Source organism: Erpetoichthys calabaricus, chromosome 5 (assembly GCF_900747795.2).
Source record: "Erpetoichthys calabaricus chromosome 5, fErpCal1.3, whole genome shotgun sequence".
Taxonomy (NCBI): domain Eukaryota; kingdom Metazoa; phylum Chordata; class Cladistia; order Polypteriformes; family Polypteridae; genus Erpetoichthys; species Erpetoichthys calabaricus.
In genome coordinates, this window is record NC_041398.2 from 248,894,222 (window position 1) to 248,918,136 (window position 23,915).

Sequence of the window (23,915 nt, forward strand, 5' to 3'; positions counted from 1 at the left end):
AAAGGCGCTATATAATGAGTGTTTTACATTATTTTAGAAAGCATTTTGAAATACTGAACATCATATAAATAAATGGTAAATTACCACTAGTGGCCCTAAATGGATAAGTAGATAAATAAAATGACCTTTAAACTCATTGATTTCAGCAGTTTCACAAAGCCCATCAGGTGTGCGTATGACGGCTCCAAAATCGTTACTGGATAAATGCAGTTCTGCTGCCCTCTGGTGGCTGTTCCTGTTCATTGCATTGAACTTATGACCACATACTGTATTAGATTGGAGACTGGAGATCTTTATTGTCACATACACAGCAGGAACCTAGTGAAAACGTCTGTGATGCGCCATCTGTTGGAATGACAATTGCAATGTATATGTCTCTGTTTTATGCCGTTTGGTATGGGATTTATAAAAGGAGTTTTAATATTTCTGATGTGACATCTGTTGGAATGACAATTGCAATGTATATGTCTCTGTTTTATGCCGTTTGGTATGGGATTCGTAAAAGCAGTGTTAATATTTGTGGTGCTTCATCTGTTGGAATGACAATTGCAATGTGTACATCTCTGTTTTATACTATCTGGTATGGGATTCACAAAAGCAGTGTTAATAACTGTGGTGTGCCATCGGTTGAAATGACAGTTGCAATGGATATGTCTCTGTTTTATGCCGTTTGGTATGGGATTTGTAAAAGCAGTTTTAAAATTTGTGGCGTGCCATCTGCTGGAATGACAAATGCAATGGTTGCCCATCCAACAGGTTGCTGGGGGTAGCTTTGAGCTCTGAAAGCTGGAAATAAATAAGTGCTCACCCAGAAATACAATGCATTTAACTTAGTGATGAGGAATAAGCATCACAGGTGTTTTGGACCTCAGAAACAGAAGATAAGCTCATCTGTCTGATATGTCGACAGAACTGATAAAAGAAAAACAACAGGGCTGAGATTATGGCTGCACTTGCCTTACAAGCCCGGCATACCCTGTGACATCGGCTCCAGTAGTGTCATATCTCAGCTGGGGTTCATCCTCTGGCTGGGGTTCAGATGTTTGTTTTGTGTCTTTGTTGTCCACTTTTGATTTATTTGTACGGGTTACTTTGTCTCTTGTGTATGATTTGCCGTATTCTTTACTTTTTGTTTTTTTTGCATCTGGATCTAAGGCTGTGTTCATTTTTGTGTGTTTTGTGGGTGGGGCCACCTGTCAATCACCCCCAGGAACCGCCTTCTGCTCTTTAAATCTAGAGGGTCTCCCGCAGTTCCTGACAGTTCATTGTGAATGCGCTCTGGAGTTGGTGAGTTTCTGTGCGTTTGTGTATTTAATGTGCTTAGTGGTTTTCTGAATTTTTGACATTTCATTCTGCTTTATTGATTGTTCTTAAGATTTTGTTTTGAGATGTTTCGATTGCCTTAGTGTTTTCGGCAAATCCTTGTGCCTTTGTGCTCCACAGAGCTTCATTGTAATCAAAGAGCATTTTTTATCGTGAGGAATAACTCTACTATTTTATGAAGATTCTGTAAAGCCCCATTTTGTCCAGCCAGGGTCTTTCATGGGATTTCCCCCTCTACTGGCCATTATTGGAAGTGATTTTGGAACATTTTGTGAGTAACGTGCTTTGGATCTGCTGGTCACAACAAGTGGCTTCTTCTGGAGGCCTCACCCCTTTGAGTCCTGTTTGAGTCTCCATCTCACAACAGACAAATGGCAGGGGAGTTTACCACAGGTTCTTATTGCCTGGTGGAGCAGGCCAGTACTGGGAGGAAGAGGTGTCATCCATCTCCTTGGGAGAGGTTGATGGATAAGACGTCCTCTGGATGTCACTTGTCTTTAACTGTCACCTTGTGTCATTGCAGGTTTGGCCAGCCAGTCAAAATGAGATGATTTTTTTCCATAACTGTGGTGGGACTCTCATTCATAAGAGTTGGGTCCTGACAGCGGCTCATTGCTTTATTAGGTAGGTTTTCCAACACATGGTGTTTGCTGCTAATGGCAAAATATAAAATCAACTGATTGATTCTAATGAGAGAGCCTTTGCCACCAAGGTGGGTCTCATATCATTGGGTTTCTGTAGCACCTCCAGCCAATCAGCTGTACACATCTCACATGACATCATAAAGGTGGGATTTTGTGTACTTTTTTGGGTACTTCCTAGTTTATGATGCCAGATGCTGAACTGAAATGTCCATCTGAGGTTACTCCAGGAACAACAGAAACACTGTGATATCATGAGGAAGATGAAGCTGTTGCAGAGGCCATTAATACCACAATCAGACTTTGTTTTTTAATTTTTTTAATGATTCATTGGTCTGTAAAATTACAGAAACCTTGTTTTGGGATTATCCAGTGGTCCAACATATCTTAACAGTATCATATGCTGTATGAACTCCATTCTTCTGCAGTACAATCTTGATTTTCTTATTGGCACCATCATGTTGAGACCATTCAGTTTTTGGTTGCCATGCTGTTGCTAGGTAACGTCAGCCAAAAGTGTGCTGTGTGTGACATCACCAGGCTGAAGGTATGAGGTCAGCGTCACACACTTCATGGTCGTCATGGTCACGGCAGGTATCCTCCCCGCCTCCAGTTTAAAGTGCTGCTGTTTATCGGCTAAGTTCACTTCTCATTGTCAGTCCACTGCTTTTTATAATTTACTATTTGTCTAATTGTCTATTTAATGTTCATTTTACTCTGTTTAGTTATTATATTGGATTTCTGTGTCTTTTGTGGTTCTTTAATGTTTCTGTGGATAGAACCCCAAGAGGTGGGGCCACTTGTCCATCATTGTTAAGGGACCGCCCCCAGCCAAACAGAGGCATGCTGGGACTTGAAGTCAAGTGCAGGTTCATTTAAAATGGGGGAGTAATTAAGGGGCTTTGCCTTTTAATCTTTGAGGCTGTGGGTTCAAATCCTAGTGGATACACAGTGTGATCTATCTATCTATCACTTATATAGTGCCTTTCATCTATCTATCTATCTATCTAATCCTACCGACTATACTAAAATAAAAATCTATCTATTATATAGTGCCTTTCACCTATCTATCTATCTATCTATCTATCTATCTATCTATCTATCTATCTATCTATCTATCTATCTATCTATCTATCTATCTATCTATCTATCTATCTATCTATCTATCTATCTATCAACTGAACCAACTGTATTTCCAAAGGCATCCGCCAAATAAGTAAATTAGTTAGTTGGTTCTCATAACTATTGAGATTTTCTGTGATCTTCACTCAATTCCCGTTTAAGTTTCTTGGATTATTTTTGCTGATTTTGATTTGGTTCACGTTTGTTTTACCTTAGCTCACCTTTTTATTTTTTTGGGTGCCTTTGTTCTGTTTTTTTTCACATTCCTATTTCTTTCAGTAGATTCTTCTTTTCTAAAGACTTTTTATGGCCTTGCTTCAAACCAGCCAGGGGTTGACGGTGATCCCCTTCCTTGTGGGGTATTTGAAGAATTTTTCTGGACTTCACAGAATGTTTTTCAAAACTTGGACAGTAAAACACATTTTTGCGAGATGTTTGTTGAAGTGAGGCTGCCCTTTGTGTTTGCTCTTTTGGGCAGGCTGGTTGCATTCAGTTCTACTTCTCTAGATGCTTTTGAAGGCCTCACCCTACTTTTGGTAGTCCTAACATGGTCCATCTTGCAGGAGTGTTGTATCATGAAGCTTCTGTCACGATACGTATTGCTTGGAGATTAAGGTCAATTCCACATGACAATGACACACTAGCTCTTTCACATCATTTATGAAAGCACCTTCACTCACACTAAATGATCGAAAACACATATGACGTAGCAGGTCACATGACCACGATCACCACACAGGCCACTGTTGGCCATTATAGATGTGGCGGTGATTACACGCAGACTTTGTCCTTTAGTGGATTTGAAACCCTTTGTTACTCTTACTGGTGTCTGCTGCTCTGGTCACTCAGCGATGTTTCGGAATTCCAAACCCTTGACACCACAACACAGGGCCCGGGTTCAAATGACCTCTCCATTGTGAAGTAAGCACTTTCAAAGGAGAACACACACACACACACACATGCACGGCCAGACACAGACACACGCATACACACCCCAACACACACACAGACACACACACACAGAGACACGCACACGTGTACACACACACACACACATATGCATGATGCGCCAGTCTTTTTCTTTTCCTTTCTCCTTCATCCTTCCTCAGTTGAGCTTTGTCCTCCTCCTCCTTCTCCTCCTCCTCCTCTTCTTCCCTTGACTCCAACTCCATGATGGAGGTGAGCCGTCTCCCTTAATTCTGATACTTCCAGGTCTACAATATTGCACGGAGGAAGCCATTCCAGGTCAGGGGGAAGCCCTTTGAAGTATGCTACCTGCTCTCAGCAGTGCCCTCTGGTGGCACCTTGCAGGGCGGCCCTACTGGACTACATTTCCCAGGTTGCCCCATTGGTGTATGCAGCAGTGTTTCCAGCCAAGGGATGCTGCCACCTAGTGCATGGGGGGAGTGTACAGCACTGATTGGCAGTCTCCCCCTGGAGGTCCTTTTAATTCACAGTCCCATCCATCAGCTCCGCTCCTCCCATCCACTAGAGGGGCCCTTCAGCCAGGCAATGACCCACCCCAGTCCATCCCTGCCTCCCTTTACACTGTCATTTATGGTGGTCCTGGCAGGAGGATGTGTGTTTCTGTGTTTGACTTTTGATTTCATCCTTTAGCCTTCAATTCTCTCAGCATCTCCTGACCACAGAGTGTTGTTCCTTCAATCATCTCCTGGTTTACAATCCACAGGCACCTTGACGTGTCCACATCAGTGAAGAAAGACGCATGCATTTGTTCCTTCCCTCTTTCTCACTCTAGTGTCGTCCATCTTATGCCCTCTCACCCCCTCTGTCATGACCCAGGTGGTCCCTAACACGTGCTTTCACTCCACAGGTACGCCGATGAGCTCCACCGCTGGAGAATGTGCCTCGGCAAACACAACCTGACGGTGGAGGAGCCCAGCGAGCGCTGCTACGGCGTGCTGGGTATCTACCGCCATGAAGCCTTCCAGTACCCAGAGGTACCAACTGTGGAGTACGACATCGCCCTCGTGAGGCTGGACGGAGAGGTGACGGCCAGCGCCCACATCAGCTTTGCCTGCCTGCCACCCGCTGACGAGGTCCTGGCTTTGGGAAGAATGTGCTACGCCACCGGCTGGGGCGACGAAACTGGTAAGACGTGTGGAGATTTTTCCAGAACTGCACAAGTCAATAGGGGCTGAGACTGGCAGACCTCTGCCGCTCAAAGTGGGGCTTTCCTGGCCAGTAGGTGTCGGCGGTCCACAATACAGCAGATGACGGACACCAATCGGGAGGCCAGTCTTTACTGGGTGGCATTTTTCTGAAGATGGATAAGTGGGTTTGAGAAGGGAAAGGGAAAGCTTTGTGAGGAAAGTATCAGTGCATGAAGAACAGCAAGCAGGAGCGTGAAAGGCGCTATATAGCGTAATATGCTGAACAAGGCATCTCGAATGATTCTGCTTTGGTAGCCCCACCGATTACACGGTTAGGGTCGATTGAGAAAGTATTGAGACCCCCTCACTGTCTGCACACATCATTGTGCTGTGGCCTTCATGTTTAATGGACACATTTCTCATTTTGGTCCATCAGTCTACACGGAGCAACCCATCCTTCACCCTTATTCTGTCTATGGAGAGATCATCTATAGGATTAGGGAAAATAAATCAATAAATCGTTTTTTGTGGTACATTGGCCCATACATTTCCATTGCGTTCTTCCTCTCTTATCTCTTAACTTTTTTCCAGCTTCAGCTTCCTCAGTTAAAGAGCCTGAGTGACAGCTCAGCAGGTGGCCCCGCCCCTTGGGAGGCTCCTCCCACAAAGCACAAGGAGCGCACTGATATTTCAGGACAGAGGATATAATTAACAAATGTCACGTGTGCACACTCTGGCCTGACCTAAGACGTGTTGGTACCACCCCTGGACGAGAGGGGACACTGTCGATAAAACGCTGCCCCTTAAGAGCAATGGAGCCATGGAAGCCCCGCCCCTTCCTGTCTGGCCAGTATGACCTGACGAGCTACAAGGAAGGTCACACAGACGCCTCAGAGCTGCCCACATGACGGCGTCTCACCAGTCCTCGCAGCGCCACCACGTAACTTTCGTTTATTTTTTTCTGCCAACGTATTAATTGGGGTTTTTGGCCTAATTAGTTTTGGTCTGGCCCAGAGTCGTCCCTCACCCTGCAACACCAAATAACACAAATAACATACGAATACAATGCATAATAACTCCTAATCAACAAAAACAACCATAAAACACAAAAAAATATACGTAAATACCCAACATATAATGGATTGATTATTGTGGCTAAAAATGTGACCTGAGCTGTGAGGCAGAAGCGCTAAACAACGAGCCACCGGACCTCAGACACCAAAAGACGAAGGTGGAATGAAAAGCGCAAACAAAACACAACAAACAGCCACAAACTAATGATAGGCAAAGCCAAAAAGCCAGAAATATATCCGCACGCTCATAGAGTTCTAATCTTTAGGGCGCTGACTGCCATGCCACCTGGCGGCGGTGGCACACGATTGGCACATTGTGCTCTCTGAAGTCACGCTCCTCTTTTTTGTTTTGTAAGATCTGGGCAGATGCTTCACGTGTTTTTCTTCCATCAAGAAGACAGAAACGCCTTGTAAACGTTCCTAAATCTTTTGAGATTGTTCTTGTCTCACGGGGTCTTATCTGTGTCCGGGCTGCTTTAAGGTTGGTTTTTCACTCACTGCTGTACCACCTGGCTAATTACATTCACGTTTGGCTGGCGTGTACAATTAGCCATGCGGCATGGCAGTGATTGAGGGTCCACAAGGAGGGTGGGGGTCAATGCTTGATGTGTAGCACTTTCCTGTTTGAGCTTCGGGGCATCAGCGGTAAATACCAAGGTGCACTTGCACACCCACTGAGCCTGCGATGCAAGGGATCAGCATTACATACTTAGGGCGATTCTGTCCCTGTCACTACCCAATCTGTGCTACATGGTAAGGAGCAGAAGATGTTTAATCTAGCAGGGAAGATGTAACATTCAATGAATCTATGCAGAACAGTGAAGCATCTTTGAAATATTTCATTATGGGTCAACAAGTGGGTCACACCCCCCCCCCCCCCCCCCCCCCCCACCACCACCACACACACACACACACACACACACACCAGTGGGCCATAAGTTACTATTGTTTAAAATGGTAGAGGATGGCATTGGGTCATGAAGTGGGTTGTGGTGTTAAGACTAGGAGTCTCAAAAGCAGTCCCAAATATGTTCACTAGAGGGAGAAATCCCATCAAAAACCCCAACAAGATACAAAAGGGGCCACCTAAAATCATTGTACAGTAAAAAAATATTTATTCTTTACAAGTATAATTTTCAATAGTGATCATTAAACTTTGGAAGGGTCTGTCCCTGTCACTACCTGATCTGCGCTACATAGCAAGGTTCAGAAGATGCTTAACCCAGCAGGGAAGACACAACGTTCCATGTAAATTTGCAGAACAGAGAAGTGTCTTTGTAATATTTTAATATGGCCAGCTAATGGTCAGTGTTTGTTAACCACTGGGTCGCAACCCCCAAACACACACACACAGTCATGCCAGCGGGTTCTGAGTTGCTATTGTTTGTAATTGTAGAGGGTCAAGTTGGATCATGTAGTGGGTCATAGTGTTATGACCAGGAGTCCCAAAGCAATTCCAAATATGCCCACTAGATGGAGGAAATTCCTTCAAAACCTCTGACTAGATACAAAGGGGCCACTTATAATCATTGTAAAGTAAAAAAAAAGATTTATTCTTTACAAGAATAGCGAGGAGTAAATTTGAGGGTCTGTCCCTGTCTCTACCTGATCTGTGCTACACAGTGAGGAGCAGAAGATGTCTAATCCAGCAGAGAAGATGCAAAGTTCAATGAATCTATGCAAAACAGGGGAGCGTCTTTGTAATATTTTCATTATGGTCAGCTAATTAATGGTCATTGTTTGTCAATCATGGGGTCACAACCATCTCCCACACATCTACACACACGTTGGTGGGTCATGAGTTACTATTGTTTATAGTGGTAGTGGGTCATGAAGTGGGTCGTGGCATTATGAATAGGAGCACTGAAGCAACTAACTCCCAAACGCACTTCCAAATATACCCACTAGAGGGGGAAATCCCATCAAAAACTCTTAACAACCCCAATCACATGCTGGTGGGTCACAATTTCATACTGTTTATAATGGTAGTGGCTCACAGTAGGTTATGAAGTGAGTCGTGGTGATATGACTAGAAGTCCCAAAAGCACTTCCAAATATGCCCACTAGAAGGGGAAATCCCTTCAAAAAATGATTAGATACAAAAAGGGCCAAATAGAATCATTGTAAAGTAAAAATAAAGATTTATGCTTCACAAAAATACAGTGCTCTTCAATAATGATGAGTAAACTTTGAGGGGGGTCTGTCCCTGTCACTACCCGATCTGTGCTACACAGTGAGGAGCAGAAGATGTCTAATCCAGCAGAGAAGATTTTCAATGAATCTATGCAAAACAGTGAAGCACCTTTGTGATATTTTCATTATGGTCAGCTAATTAATGGTCATTGTTTGTCAATCATGGGGTCGCAACCATCCCCCACACACCTACACACACGTTGGTGGGTCATGAGTTACTATTGTTTATAGTGGTAGTGGGTCATGAAGTGGGTTGTGGAGTTATGAATAGGAGCACTAAAGCAACTAACTCCCAAATGCATTTCCAAATATGCCCACTAGAGGGGGAAATCCCATCAAAAACACTAACAAGACACATAAAATGGCCACTTAGAATTGTTGTAAAGGAAAAAAGATTTATTTGTCGCAAGAATACTCTTCAATAGTGATGAGTAAACTTGGGGGTCTGTCACTGTCTCTACCCAATCTGTGCTACATAGCTATGTAGCACATACGACACTTAAACCAGCAGGGAAGACAACAAGTTCAATGAATCTACGCAGAACAGCGAAATGTCTTCATAATAGTTTCATTATGGTCAGCTAATGGTGAGTGTTTGTCAACCACTGGGTTACAACACCCCCCCCCCCCCCCCCACACACACACACACACACACACACACAGTGGTGTGTCGTGAGTTACTATTGTTTATAATGATAGTGGGTCACATTGGGCCATGAAGTGGGTCGTGCTGTAATGACTAGAAGTCCCAAAAGCTCTTCCAAATATGCCCACCAGAAGGAGGAATCCCATCAAAAACCCTGACTAGATACAAAACACTTAGAATCTTTGTAAAGTAAAAAGATTTATTCTTCACAAGTTTTCAATCGTGATGAGTAAACTTTTCTGTCCCTGTCACTACCTGATCTGTGCTACACAGCGAGGTGCAGAAGATGCCTAATCCTGAAAACACAGCATACGTTACAATGAATCAGCGTAGAACAGTGAAGGATCTTCATAACATTTTCATTATGGTCAGCTAGTGGTCAGTGCTTGACAACCACTGGGTTAGGACCCCCACTTTTTGTCACTAGGGTTACTATGGAGAGCTTTAGCAGTATGGAGTTCCTCAGGGGTCCCCGTTTGCAATTTCTGACCTCAGAAATGACAGCCGGGCTTCCCCTGAAATGAAAGATCAGAGAGCTTGGAATGGGGATGATTAGCCAAGGCAGATGGCTCATCGGGCATGAGGAAGAGAAGCTGGAGGAAGGAGAGCAGACGGGGCAAACGACCTGGTGAGATATTGGTTTAGGTGCCCCATGGAGATTCTCCTCTTCCCAGTAAGCTGCAGGGGCCTGTCTGCCCTTCTCTGTGATGGCGCCCCCTGGGGGTGTTGCTACTGTCCATTTGTGTTTGTCCCCCACTGCGTTCTTTTCAGTGGTGTTTGGTTCTTCTTTTTGTAGGAAACTCGCTGGCTCCGAAAGTCGCAGAATCGCTCAACCAGGTGGCACTCCCCGTCATTCCCTTTGAGACCTGCAAGAGGGTGGACTACTGGTGGTTTCAAGTGAAGAGGTCCATGACCTGTGCTGGCTACACCCTGCCCAATGATCTGAAATCTGTCTGTCAGGTGGGCTCTTCTGTTTCTAGTCACAATTGGCCTAAACAGTTGGGGACAGGGCAGTCACAAAACAGGTAAACTCTATAAGAGTCCATCACGAGTCCCACCGTATACTCCACCCTCTAAGTCTGGCGGGTCTTCCACCGTTCCAGGCAGTTCACTTTGAATGTGCCTAGTTGGTGAGTCCACTTGTGTTTTGTGTTGTGGTTGTGCCTCGAATCCTGACCTTCATGCTGTGTGTCTGACTTCATTTCTAGATTGCTGTTTTAGGACTTGTTTGCGTTGATTGACTTGAGTTTTGGGCGATTCCTTTACTTCTTGTGCTCCAATGGGGTTTGACTGTGATGTCCCCCTCTAGTGGACATTTTGTTAAAGTGTTTTTTGGAACTTATTGAACTCCTAGTCCACGGCACAGAGACGGGGTCCTGAATAGATAGATGAGCTGGCACGGTTCGTCATTGGAAGGTTGGTGCTTCTTCATCCTGGTTGCAATATCAGTGAGATGTGCAGAGATTCTAGCTGAGACCGTGGGGGGCCTTTGGAGGGATTGACAGGTTTAGCTGCATGTCACCTTTGACAAAATCATAAGGCCTAGAGAGGACGTGAAAAGGACCATGCTCAGCACCAATGCTGGGACATCGCAGGGCTTGCCTGGTGCACCCTTGACATCTGTCCTGGCCAGGTCACACGGTGGGGTCTGCCCAAAAATATTGGATTCAAACCTCCTGACTATACTAAAATAAAAATCTATCTATTATATAGTGCCTTTCATCTATCTATCTATCTATCTATCTATCTATCTATCTATCTATCTATCTATCTATCTATCTATCTATCTATCTATCTATCTATCTATCTATCAGTTATATAGTGCCTTTCACCTATCTATCTATCTATCTATCTATCTATCTATCTATCTATCTATCTATCTATCTATCTATCTATCTATCAGTTATATAGTGCCTTTCACCTATCTATCTATCTATCTATCTATCTATCTATCTATCTATCTATCTATCTATCTATCTATCTATCTATCTATCTATCTATCAGTTATATAGTGCCTTTCACCTATCTATCTATCTATCTATCTATCTATCTATCTATCTATCTATCTATCTATCTATCTATCTATCTATCTATCTATCTATCTATCTATCAGTTATATAGTGCCTTTCATCTATCTATCTATCTATCTATCTATCTATCTATCTATCTATCTATCTATCTATCTATCTATCTATCTATCTATCTATCAGTTATATAGTGCCTTTCACCTATCTATCTATCTATCTATCTATCTATCTATCTATCTATCTATCTATCTATCTATCTATCTATCTATCTATCTATCATATAGTGCCTTTCACATTTATTTATCTATCTATCTATTGTATAGTAAACACCACATTTCTTTTGTTCCTCATATTCAAATCCTTATGAACACCAACCATGCTTTCAGAGTGAGACCCTCAGCCCCATCAGCATCAGTGCACCTGCCCAGCCCACGCTGCCCAAAGTTTCACTACTGGTCTCAATGCCCTTCCACTGTTGGCATGAAGACACTTTCAAGCTCAAGGAGTCTCCTTTTTCTAAATGAATGAAGACAGATCTCCATCCATTATTAAAATCCCTTAATACAGTTGAGGATGGCGGTGGGCAATGCCCATACTGGCATCATCAGGAGCCTATTCTGGATGGGATGTCAGACACTCACTCTCACATGCACACACTGTCACTCACACTCTCATTTCTCATTCATGTGAGGCCCATTAAGCTGGCGTGGCCCGATTTGGGTCTTGGATGTAAGAAGTGACAGTTTAACGTTGGGCACACAGAAGCCTTCATTGCCAGCATGTCACGTTTTGACGTCTTAACCATTGAAGAGATCTACAAATGGGCCAGGTGCCAATGTAGAGGAACCCCAGCGGATTATCATCAAATTAGGATGGATGCCCCTGAATGCCATGCTGCAATTGTAATTTTGAAAAGGTTGGTCAATCAGAAGGGGGCACCCAAAGGGTAGATGAACAGAAGGAGAGTTACTTTGTTCTAGGACTGACCTGCGGCTCACGCCTCCCCTCTTCGTATTTCTCATTTCCCACAGGGTGACTCTGGAGGTCCTTTTGTTTGCCAGTCCAATAACAGTCTATGGGAGGTCCACGGAATCACCAGCTTTGGCCCCATAGGGTGCGTCATGAACAAGAAGCCAAGCGTCTTCACCCGTACTTCAGCCTACCACAACTGGATGGAGCAGATCATCAAGAAGAACATCTACGATCAGAAATGTATGTATGGCGGAGAGTGTGCCCCTGGCATCTGCTGCTCCTACTCCTCTGCTTGTTTACTCTGGCGGACCCTCATAGAGGGTGACCAGGTCACTCAGGTCAGGTTTCTTCATTCACTCTTGATTACACTTCATTTTTTTTAATATCTACTTCTTTTTCCCTGTCCCACCATTAAATTCCTCAAAATCCCCCCTCAGGTCTCCAGGAGCCTCCCTTCTTATTATTGTGATTCGTGTTATTTATTTATTTTATTTTATTTTATTTATTTATTTTATAGTTTCCTGATGATTTTTTGCCTCTCTTTTGGTGCCTATTATGGGGTTTCTGGGGTTGATGAAGGCAATTCAAATGTTTTCTTTGTCCCATTTGGGCTCCTGACTAAGATGTCTCATCGCGGTGCCGCCATCTTGGTGGTTTCTGCATCATCCGTTGCCAAGGCAAACTCCCAGAAGCCCCCAGGGAGGATATTTTTGTGACCCAATAAAGGGTCAAGTTATACACTGTTTTGCTATCCGCCATGACAGATAGGGGGTGCCACTGAGCCCCAAACCCTGGAAACAGCTGTCACACCGACAGTCACGGGTTCAAACACGGAGGCTTTTATTATATAAAATAAAATCACAAAAGGCTTCTCCCAGGTCACGCAGGCACGAGTAGAAACAACATTCCTCTTCCTTCCCTCCTTGCGTCTCTTCATCTCCGTCCACCTCCCTCCAGTGAGTATTATCTTCCTTCCTCCCAGCTCTGACTCAGCTTCCTTTCATGTCGGACCCCTGGAGTACTTCTGGTGCCAGGGCAGAGCCTGAAGGAAGCACTTCCAGGTCAGGCTGAAGTCCCAAAAAAGTAGAGATTGTGAATCCCTGCAGCACCCCCTGGTGGCTCCCATGGGACCAGCAGGGCTGACTCTTGGCACTACAACTCCCATCATGCCCTGCAGGGTTCCACATGGTTACTGCAGTCTTGGGATTGCTGTCATCTAGCGGATGAGGGGATCAAAATATACCAAATTAGGAGATTTCCCCCACTGCTCCCTTATCTTGTCCTCCCATCCAGGTAAGGGTAACATACTAATAATCTCGCTTGGCATCTACGCCACATTTGGATGAAACTAAAGGCTTATCTTGAGCTTCTCTGTATTTTTGGTCTCATTGTTCTGACTTACCCTCCGGTGTCCAAGTCTCACATTTCTGATCGCTTTGTCTGATTGGTTTTGACCCTGATGAGTACCCCAATTTATTCCCCCTTCATTTTCTGATCCATTTTACTCTGGCAGAACAATTGTGCCCTGCTGCCCTCTTGTGCCCACTTGGTGTTCTGCGCCCTGAGCTGCTCTCCTCAGTCTGATGCAGAGTCCTCTACTTCTCTATTTGGTCTCCACTCTGCCATCTAGTGGTCAGTAAGAGCAGGGCTGGGCAGCCACTATTATGGACCGCTGCCCCCTACTGACAACTTGTCTAGTTTGCCTTATGGTGAGGCTGCCTTAGACTGCTGTGCCCTTTTTGTGCCAACTTTAAACATTTCCTTTGTCCAATTTGGGCTCCTGACTAAAATGTCTCATTGTGATTCTATGTGGAAAAAAAAATTGTCCGGCAGCGCCATCTTGATTATTTTCGCATCATCCGCTGCCGAGGGAAACTCCCAGAATCCCCTGGGAAGCATATTTTTGTGACCCCATAAAGGCTCAAAACGTATTTTAGTAGAACGTAAAGGCTGCATTACTGAACACATTTTCAATATGAACGAGTAAAGCGAGTCCTCTGTCTCTCTCGCTCCCTTCTTTTGCTCTTTACCAGCGTCCGGTTGTGGGGGTGCCAAGGATCTTGATGGCTCATCAGGCAGCATCGCCTCCATGGGGCACCCTCTCTACTACAGCAACAACGGCAGCTGCACGTGGCACATCCAAGTCCCGACTGGCAAGTTGGTCCATTTGCAGTTCAGTAATTTTTCCCTGGAGGACAGCGTGATGTGCGTCAACGATCGGCTCTCCGTCTCTGATGGCATCGGCACCCTGGGTATGGAAGTTTGATTTCTGTCATTGGTAGTGGCACATTTTTGGGGGTGGCATTATTGGCCAAAAGGCTCAGAACAATTCGTGTGTAAGCAGCAGGGTTCGGAAAAATATCACTCATGAATGAGAAAAGTCAAATTCTCGGATTTTTATCCACAAATAATTTTCAGACTGTCTTTCAGTGATGGCATCAGACACAGCGGTTGAAATTTATAAGACAATAACAAAAATAAACAGAAACAGTCAGATATCGTCCAACCCACTATATCCTAACACAGGGTCACGGGGTTCTGCTGGAGCCAATCCCAGCCAGCACAGGGCGCAAGGCAGGAACAAACCCCGGCATGGCGCCTTACCACCGCTAAACTTAAACATTACACCGATAAGAATTGCTAGGGAGATAAACAACTCATTTACAAATGATAGTTTCGTTTCGTTATCAATCCGAATGCCTAACTGCTCATCCTCACCTATCATTTGTACACTGCACTGCTTCAGGTTTTCGCAGCGTAATTACTTTATATTACGCTCCAATTCAATTCAATTCCAATTCAATTCCACCCGCGAATTTGGGTAAACGTTAACATTTAACATTATATATATAAGTTATTGTCTGTTTTTTACCTGCATTATTATCAATCTTTAATTTAATATTGTTTATTGTATCAGTATGCTGCTGCTGGAGAATGTGAATTTCCCCTTGGGATTAATAAAGTATCTATCTATCTATTAAACTAATAATAAGAACACGTGCGCCTATAATATATTCTTGTCTAGTTGATGCTTATAAATAATTATATGTGAAAAACTATTGCTGTTTCTCTATATATGAATGAATCTATGCAAAATTTTTCATCATTTTTTTCTCTATACGTCATTTTAATTTTCTATTTAAATAGGTTAATATATTCAGATATGTTGGAGGGCGGCAAATTGAAGCCCCGCCCCGCTTGCGCGGCACGAAGTCCTAGTTACGCCATTGGTCACTGGGAGATCATTTGAGTGGGAATTGGCCGGGGATGTGTGGCGTCAGGACTGCATTACAGTGACACTGTACTGCTTAGCCCAACTTTGTTCTTGGTACTGATGTGTTCTGATGAGGTCGTCCTCTTTCGATAAAAAAAATGATAGGGAAGCTGAAAGGCAGCCTGGAGGACCAACAACAGTGACGTGCGCTGAGGCGACTCCTTCCGAGTCAGATTTACAAATACTGTACTGTATATGAACCCGAGAGAGTCGCTTATTGACTATCCAATTGGCAGCCAGCATGCACATTGACTGCTAGTTATGTTTCAGATCTCATCTCATTCTTTACACACACAGGTGAGGCGCAGATTTGGCTAAGAAAGAACGGCGAGAGAGCGGAGAGAGAGAGAGAGAGAGAGAGCGCGCATTGGCTCCTCACCCTCCACTTGTTCTCAATTTGCCGTTGCAATTCCACAATTCAAACTCATTCAATACAAATGAAAGTATAGATAGATCGATAGATACTTTATTAATCCCAAGGGGAAATTCACAAGAAGTGTAAGGTGTAGAGTGGTGTATAAAAAAAAAAAACAGATTTCAATTTTGAAATGTTTAGTTATTTTTAAAAGCTTTTAATTCTGACGTTTTAATCAATTTTAATACAGACTGTTCAACAAAAAGGATAACAAGAAAAACAAAACAATATTTTATTTAAGGTCAAATTTAGTTTTTAAATATTGGATTGTTTTATTTTTTTTAGTCTGATCCCATTTTTTATAAAATTGAAAACCATTTATTGTTTTAACCTTTATTTGTAAATGAAGTCCATGCGCCTGTCCTTCTCAACAAAAATCTCCATCAAATTTCTTGTAAAAGTCCTCCGTATTTTCATTTAGTATTTAAAAGTCTTAATCTTCCATTTTGGCAGTCAGTCGGAACAAAAAAATAAAAATAAACTGTGCGCTTGACTTTCTGATGTCGCTAACTTATCGGCGCCTCTGCGGAGAAGAAAAGCAGCAACGAGGGCCTGTTGGGCTCACATGCGCCCCCTTCAGGACGGTACTGTCTGCCTCGCCTTGTGCCTTTTCACTGCGGTTTTGTGTCCGATCAGCAAGACTAAATATGCCACACACATTCATTAACGATATTAGCCAGACTGTGGAAAGTCAGAGTGTATAATAAACGTGTCTGCGAACTTTAGATTCTCACAGGTGGCGCAGTGGTAGTGCTGCTGCTTTGCAGTAAGGAGACTGTGGAAGATTGTTGGTTCGCTTCCTCCCTGTGTGTATAGCGCTTTGAGTACTGAGAAAAGCGCCATATAAATGTAATGAATTATTATTATATTGGTGACATACAGAGAGACAGCGACAGGCACGCGCCAATTGCACGCATCAACCCCGTCAGTGTGTGAGGGAGAGCGCAGTCCGAGGGGAGGTGAGACTCGTCGCTGCCCCACCTCGCATTTTCTCCATTTGTATTTGAACAGAAAATGCGCCAATTCAGCCATTTTGACTATAAAAATGATCAAAGTTATTGGAATCATACAGAAAGCAAATTTACAGCACAGACCAGTGGACACATTCATTTTATGCTATCATTATTAGTTTTTTTACTTTTCATGATGACCTGCCTCGCCTGACCACACGTCCCTGGCCTATAATGTACAGAAACACTCATGTGAACGAAGAAGATGAAGAAGGAAAGTGGGTGTGAGAAGGCCCTGTGATAGACCGGCATCCCTTCCAGGGTTGGTTCCTGCCTTACAGTTCCTGGAATAGGCTCCACCCCCATGAGCGTCTTACTGGTTTAAGCCCATTTTAGAATGTCACGTGCTCCCAGTTAACCAGATTATGTCTCAGTCCATCCATTAGTGTCTTCATAGCTCTTTTTTCAGTGAGCATCACGGCTCGGTGCTTTACAAAGACAACAAGAACAGGCTAGAAAACAACACAAAAAGGCAAACTTCACTCGGACTCCAGGTGAATGACCGTGGGGTGGGAGGAGCCTGCCTAAATTGATCAAAGCACCCACTAGGGGTGGACTGAGGGGTCTCAGCCTGGCAGGCCACCTTCATCTTTGGTCCTCTTGTGTCCTTTTTGTGCACACTCTGGCCATCTTCATCCTCTAGCCAGGCTCTTTGTCTTCATCTTCACCTACCTGATCTTTCCTAAAAATATTTCTGTTTTTGTTTTAGGAGTCCACTGCAGCAGCAACAAGCCAGCGGATGTGATCAGTATTGGGAGCCTCTTGACTGTCACCTTCAAGTCCAATGACAAGATTGTCGACACAGGATTTCTGGCTCTCTGGAAGGCAGTGGACCCATCAGCTGCTCCCAGTAAGTGATGTTCACCATTAGTTGCGGCTCTCATTACCCAAGAACATAGATAGATAGATAAGACACTATATAACAAATGATAGATAGATAGTTAGACAGACAGATAGATAGATATATAAACAGATAAATAGATAAGGCACTATATAACAAATGATAGATAGATAGACAGACAGATCTGCGGTGGGTTGGCACCCTGCCCGGGATTAGTTCCTGCCTTGTGCCCTATGTTGGCTGGGATTGGCTCCAGCAGACTCCCATGACCCTGTGTTCGGATTCAGCGGGTTGGAAAATGGATGGATGGATAGACAGACAGATAGATAGATAGATAGATAGATAGATAGATAGATAGATAGATAGATAGATAGATAGATAGATAGATAGATAGATAAGGCACTATATAACAAATGATAGATAGATAGATAGACAGACAGATAGATAAATAGATGGATAGATAGATAAGGCACTATATAACAAATGATAGATAGATAGATAGATAGGTAAGGCACTATATAACAAATAGATAGATGGACGGGTTGGTTGAGAGCCTGCACTGACGCAGCACATTGCTGCACCCACCATATGATGAACCGCCTCAGTACCCCAATTTAGGTCCCTAGCACAGCCAATCAGTGGGTGACACCTCAGCACCACACTGGACCACTGTGAGGATTTTCCGGTGGCTGGAGTGCCAGTCTTGCCACCACCCCCTGAGTTTTCCCTGCACGTTGGATGACCTGATTGCAGGACTGGATGTAATGAAATACCAGCTGAGTCCGCATGTTCTTGTTGCAGAGTTTGATCCACTGGTTCTTGTTCCTTCATAGTTTTACAAATTTCAATCATATCCCCCCCTATCAGTCTCCACTTGCTTAAACTGAAACAGTTCAGGCCATGCTGTAAGTCAGAAGGAATATCCACCTCATCAGTGTAAATACTATTTAAAATAGAAAGTTGCTGCCCACCTAACATTTTGATTGTCCCACTGCAGATATAGCTGGCTGTGGTGGCTTCTTCACCAGCAATCAAGGAGAGTTCACGTCACCAGGCTGGCCCAATGGCACATATCCCACCAACAAGATCTGCACCTGGCACATTTCTAGGGACCCAGCTGAGACGATTCACGTCACGTTTACGGACTTCGAGCTACAGGGGGCCAACCTGCTTGGCCGTTGTGTGGACTATGTGGATGTGTATGATGGAGATGGTGAAAATGCCCAAAAGTTAGGTAATGGTTTATTTATTTATTTGCTTATCCTTTTGTCTTTTACTTTCATTGAGGTCTCCAGTTTATGCACTCATCTGCAGGCATCAATAGAAACTTCAAAATGTGAAATACAAAAAAACAGAGGTGGGCAGAAAGTTAAAACCAAAACTGAAACATCTATATACACCAGGGAGCCAGTGAGACATTCCTCATCTTCCTCTTCATCTTCTGTGTGGAGTTGATGTTCGTGATCCGCCTTCGCCATTCAGCTCAGGCCTGCACCTCCTGGCCAGTTAAGTCCTTTCCCTTCAGATCTTCTTTTACTTTATCCATCCACCTCTGCTTTGTCCTCCCTGCTTTCTCTTTGGCCCACATGTTCCTCGGCCCTCCTCATCACATGTTCATACTGTTTCACCCTCCTTTCCTGCACTTTCTTAGATGTCTCTCCCACTTTTGTTGCACCTCTGATGGTCTCATTTCTTATCTTGTCCTTTTCTGTAACTCCACACATCCATCAGAACCTTCTCATTTCTGCCACATCCAACTTCTTCTCCTTCTCCTGGCCACGTTTCAGCTCCATACATCATTTCTGCTCTTTCCATTGTCTTAAAAACCTGACCTTTTAACCTTTGCCTTAATTCTTCAATCCCACGATACCCCTGAGACCTTCATCCTGAACTTTATGGGTTATCTCTGACTCTAACTCACCATCTTGGACTACCACTGATCCAACATATTTAAACTTCTCCATTCTATTCAGTGGCTCCCCCTGTTGCCTAACTTCTGAATCCTGATCTTCATTTGACCTTGTATATTCCATCTTCTTCTTTCTATTTATCTTCAGTCCTCCATCTTCCAAAGCCCTTCTCCATTATTCCAGCTCCCTCTCCACTTCTTCCAATACAGTGTCATCAGCACAGAGCCGCTGTTAAGTCTTGGTAGAGATCTCCATTACTCTCCTTTCCCTTTTTGTATTCTTTATCGTGTAGACTTTGTCAGAATGCCTCAAATCCTGCAGGCTATTTATAAGTAATTGTACTTTGCATCTTCCCTTCTACATCTATAACCTCAGGCAATTACAAAGAGTAAAAGACAATCAGGAGTTAATTTACAACTTTATATAATGTACTATTGATAATGTTCATAAAATAATAACAATAAGCAAAGTACAATTAAATATTGGCAACCATACCACCTGCCCAATGCTGATGTGTAGTTTCTGGTGGCACACAGACTGGCAGTTACTATAAATGTCTCAAGTTAAGTCACTGAACCCAACAGGGCTGCGCTGAACTCCAACTCCCACAAAGCCCTGTGGGAATCCAAGGCACCACTGCAACCCAGGTGGGCTGCCATCTAATGCTCTGTGGGAGGTAGTGCCCTGTGCATGCTCTCTCTCTTTCCCCTGGTCCTTCCACTCTAGAGGCCTCCCAGGCATGAAGCGACCCCGGCCGTCCCCCACAGTAACATGTGGCAAACAAATCGAAGCAACATTGAGAATTTCACTGGACTGAAGGTGGTGAGCGACTCAGTGGAATGAGGTGTTGCTCTGATGGAGATGTTCAATGCAATACTGACCATCCAAGAAGAACAGAAGCAATTTATCCTTCTAGGCGTGGAGAAACATCATCAGGACTTTCCAACTGTCAATAAAATTGAAGTGACCGGTGGTGTGTCGTCACATTTTGTAGCTGCTCCAACTTACAGATGCCTTCATTTGCGTCTATTCGACTGACACATTTATTTTTTGTATTAATCAATTTTGTTTTGCAATAAACTTTTCTGCATCTTAATTTTACACCAAAAAGGAAAAGGATTTTTGGGACGAGACTGTACAAATGTGCTTTTTGTTTTATTCACTGGCTCCCTAATGGACACGCTATGGACATGTGCCACTTGGAGGGCATGTCAAGAGCAGCCCCTCCGCAGGCAGGCAGTCCAAGGATTTGCTTTCTAGTCAACAGTGGCCTCTAGTGACTGCTGGAGGAACAACACCTTTTGGACTCGCTTCCGCTGCCATGTACAGAAGACTGTAATTACGGACCTTAGTGCCTACGAGGTCACGTAATGCCCCAAACTCACGAAATGCCCTCAACATCAGTCACAAAATGGCCATCACATTACACTGCGGTTAAGATTAGGGTTGTTTATCGGACTCGGTAATCGGTGTGGGCTTCACCTGACTTCCAACATGGGTGTTGCAGGCAACAGTTAGACCCATCTCACTGCTAAATGTTCTGCCTTTGATGGAACAGTCAAGGCTTCAGATGTCTTTCTGTTTAGTCCTTTTGGTTTCGTTAAACATTATTGTGTCACTGAATATATTCCTGCCTAATACTTTGTGAATATTATTTGGTTTATTTATGATTATATTCCTAAGAATTACTTTTGAATGCTTTGAAATCACTTCCATTATCCAGCACCAGGTGACTCACCAGTATGAGAAAAACTGATAGACTCATCTTGATATCCAGTTATGTAAGATGTCGAGCGTTTTGGGGGTTAGCCCCTATTTTTGTCCCTCTAGACCTCAAAGTCTCAAAGTCAATCCTGGGGGCCCAATGTGGCTTTTGTTCCAACCAGATTCATTATTGGTGACAACAACTGAGACCACCGATCTCCTTTTTTTTCTCTATTCTTTTATTCTACATTCAGAAAAGCACAGCAGCATGATTTTTGCATTTATCAGACATTTAGAAATATTTCTACTTTTGCTATAAATTTAAATACTTGTTGATTTCCTTATATGTTACCTTTTCTCTGTGTAGTTTGCTCCTTTCTTTATATCTTACTAATGACAACGAGCAGAGCAGACACTCAGGCAAACAACACGAAATCATGAAAGGCTGCAACTGCTTTAGTGTCAACAACAACACCATTTATTTCTGTCGCACATTTTCATACAAATGCTGAGCTCAAAGTGCTTTACAGGATGAAGAAAGAGAAGAAAGACAAAATAAATAAGAAAATAGAATTAGGGAACACTAAGTAATATAGAATTAAAGTAAGCTCTGGTGGCCAGGGAGGACATAAAAAAACAAAAAGAAACTCCAGACGGCTAGAGAAAAAAATAAAATCTGCAGGGGGCTGCGAGACCACCCAGCCCCTCTAGGCATTCTACCTGACATAAAGGACCTCACAGTCAGTCCTCATGATGTTCAGGGTTTGCATGGAAGAACTTGATGATGACGGTCATGTGGACCCCTGGCCTTTAATCCATCAATGGAGGGACATCACGGTGCTTTGATCAGGTGGTGGGAGTGCAGATCAGCACCACAGAAAACTGGAAAAAGAACAGCAGAGAGTAGGGGTCAGTCAGACCAACTAATTAGACAATAATGGAATAATTAAATAATTAGAACACCTGACAGAGAGAGTAGGGGTCAGTCAGACCAACTAATTAGACAATAATGGAATAATTAAATAATTAGAACACCTGGAAAAGTAGAATGAAAATCAAGATGGAAATATTGTTAGAAAGAATAAAAAAAGTTGTTCCCATATAACTGCTTGGTACATTTTAATAATGTTTTTTTCTAAACTGGGGGGGGGGGGGGGGTCTCGCCCCTGCTCACTTTGCTCGCCAACCCCCAGGCAGGTGCTACATGCTAGCCACTTTGCTGATTTGCCGCTTGCATGTGGGGAAGCGGATGTACAATTTAAACAGATTTGTTATTTTCATGGGAATTGTTCCATATGCATAATAGAATTAACTATTTTACATTATAGTGAGTAATTAACCATAGTAAAAAAAATAGTAAAACGTAATAAATTGAAAGTAAATTATGTTTCATGTTGCGTTAGAGCAGGGGTGGGCAAAGTTGTTCCTGGAGGGCCACAGTGGCTGAAGGTTTTTGTTCCAACCCAATTACTTAATAAGAAGCCCTTATTGCTCAAGTCAGCGTTTCTCAACCTTTAAGTATTTGCGACCCGAGTTTTCATAACAGTTTTAATCGCGCCCCCCCCCCTAACGTTTTTTTGAAAGGAGCCCACTAATACCAATTTGTTCTTTTTTAATTAATGATACTGTATATCATATATCTGTGGTGGGTTGGCACCCTGCCCAGGATTGGTTCTTGCCTTGTGCCCTGTGTTGGCTGGGATTGGCTCCAGCAGACCCCCGTGACCCTGTAGTTAGGCATATAGCGGGTTGGAAAATGGATGGATGGACCTTTACTTGCTTCTTTTAGGTTTAAACAGCTGGATTCTCATTTTTTAATTGCTCCTTATTAGCAATCATATGCAAATGACAAAATAAACCAGCATTTCTCCATTTGGCTTGTTTCCATTTACACCTGTGTGTATTCATCGTAAACTATTTGGTTTATTTAAGTACTTGGAAGGAAAGTGAAGGACTGAGAATTAGTTATCTGTTTTAGATTTCAGGTCATTTGGATGATATCCTTAGAAAGGAAAAAAATCTGAGCTATGAGAATGATTTGATATGGCAGAGTTAAAGCACGAACAAGCCAGGAAATTAAATTATTGGCAAGGATTGTTTTCTAATTATGCAGCTGGGTTGGAACAAAAACCCGCAGCCACTGCAGCCCTTCAGGACTGACTTTGCCCACCCCTGCGTTAGAGGTACTCGTTGTGTTATATGTTTTTGTTCTGTTTGGCCTTGAAATTAACACGCAAATACATTTTAAACTTACACTTTATCTGTAAAACTTCAGTAAAAACAATATTTAGAATTAACGTTTCATCAATATCGCATTGAATTTTGATTCTGTTTTTGGACTTTAGCGCTGCTGCCTCGCAGTTGGGAGACCTGGGGACCCGGGTTCGCTTCCCGGGTCCTCCCTGTGTGGAGTTTGCATGCTCTCCCCGTGTCTGTGTGGGTTTCCTCCCACAGTCCAAAGACATGCAGGTTAGGCGGATTGGCGATTCTAAATTGTCCCTAGTGTGTGCTTGGTGTGTGGGTGTGTTTGTGTGTGTCCTGTGGTGGGTTGGCACCCTGCCCAGGATTGGTTCCCTGCCTTGTGCCCTGTGTTGGCTGGGATTGGCTCCAGCAGACCCCCGTGACCCTGTGTTCGGATTCAGCGGGTTGG

The 23,915-nt window shown here is 43.5% G+C and overlaps 1 protein-coding gene across 1 annotated transcript in view; it reads left to right on the top strand.

Moving 5' to 3' along the window:
* zgc:154142 (uncharacterized protein LOC555481 homolog) overlaps nt 1-23,915 on the top strand; it is a 130,896-nt gene that overhangs the window by 74,605 nt on the left and 32,376 nt on the right. Inside the window, exons 13-19 of the mRNA XM_051928107.1 lie at nt 1,847-1,947; nt 4,921-5,198; nt 9,909-10,072; nt 12,171-12,351; nt 14,145-14,363; nt 17,520-17,660; nt 18,649-18,885. Coding sequence (XP_051784067.1) covers nt 1,847-1,947; nt 4,921-5,198; nt 9,909-10,072; nt 12,171-12,351; nt 14,145-14,363; nt 17,520-17,660; nt 18,649-18,885 — 1,321 coding nt within the window. The remainder of the gene's footprint in view (nt 1-1,846; nt 1,948-4,920; nt 5,199-9,908; nt 10,073-12,170; nt 12,352-14,144; nt 14,364-17,519; nt 17,661-18,648; nt 18,886-23,915) is intronic.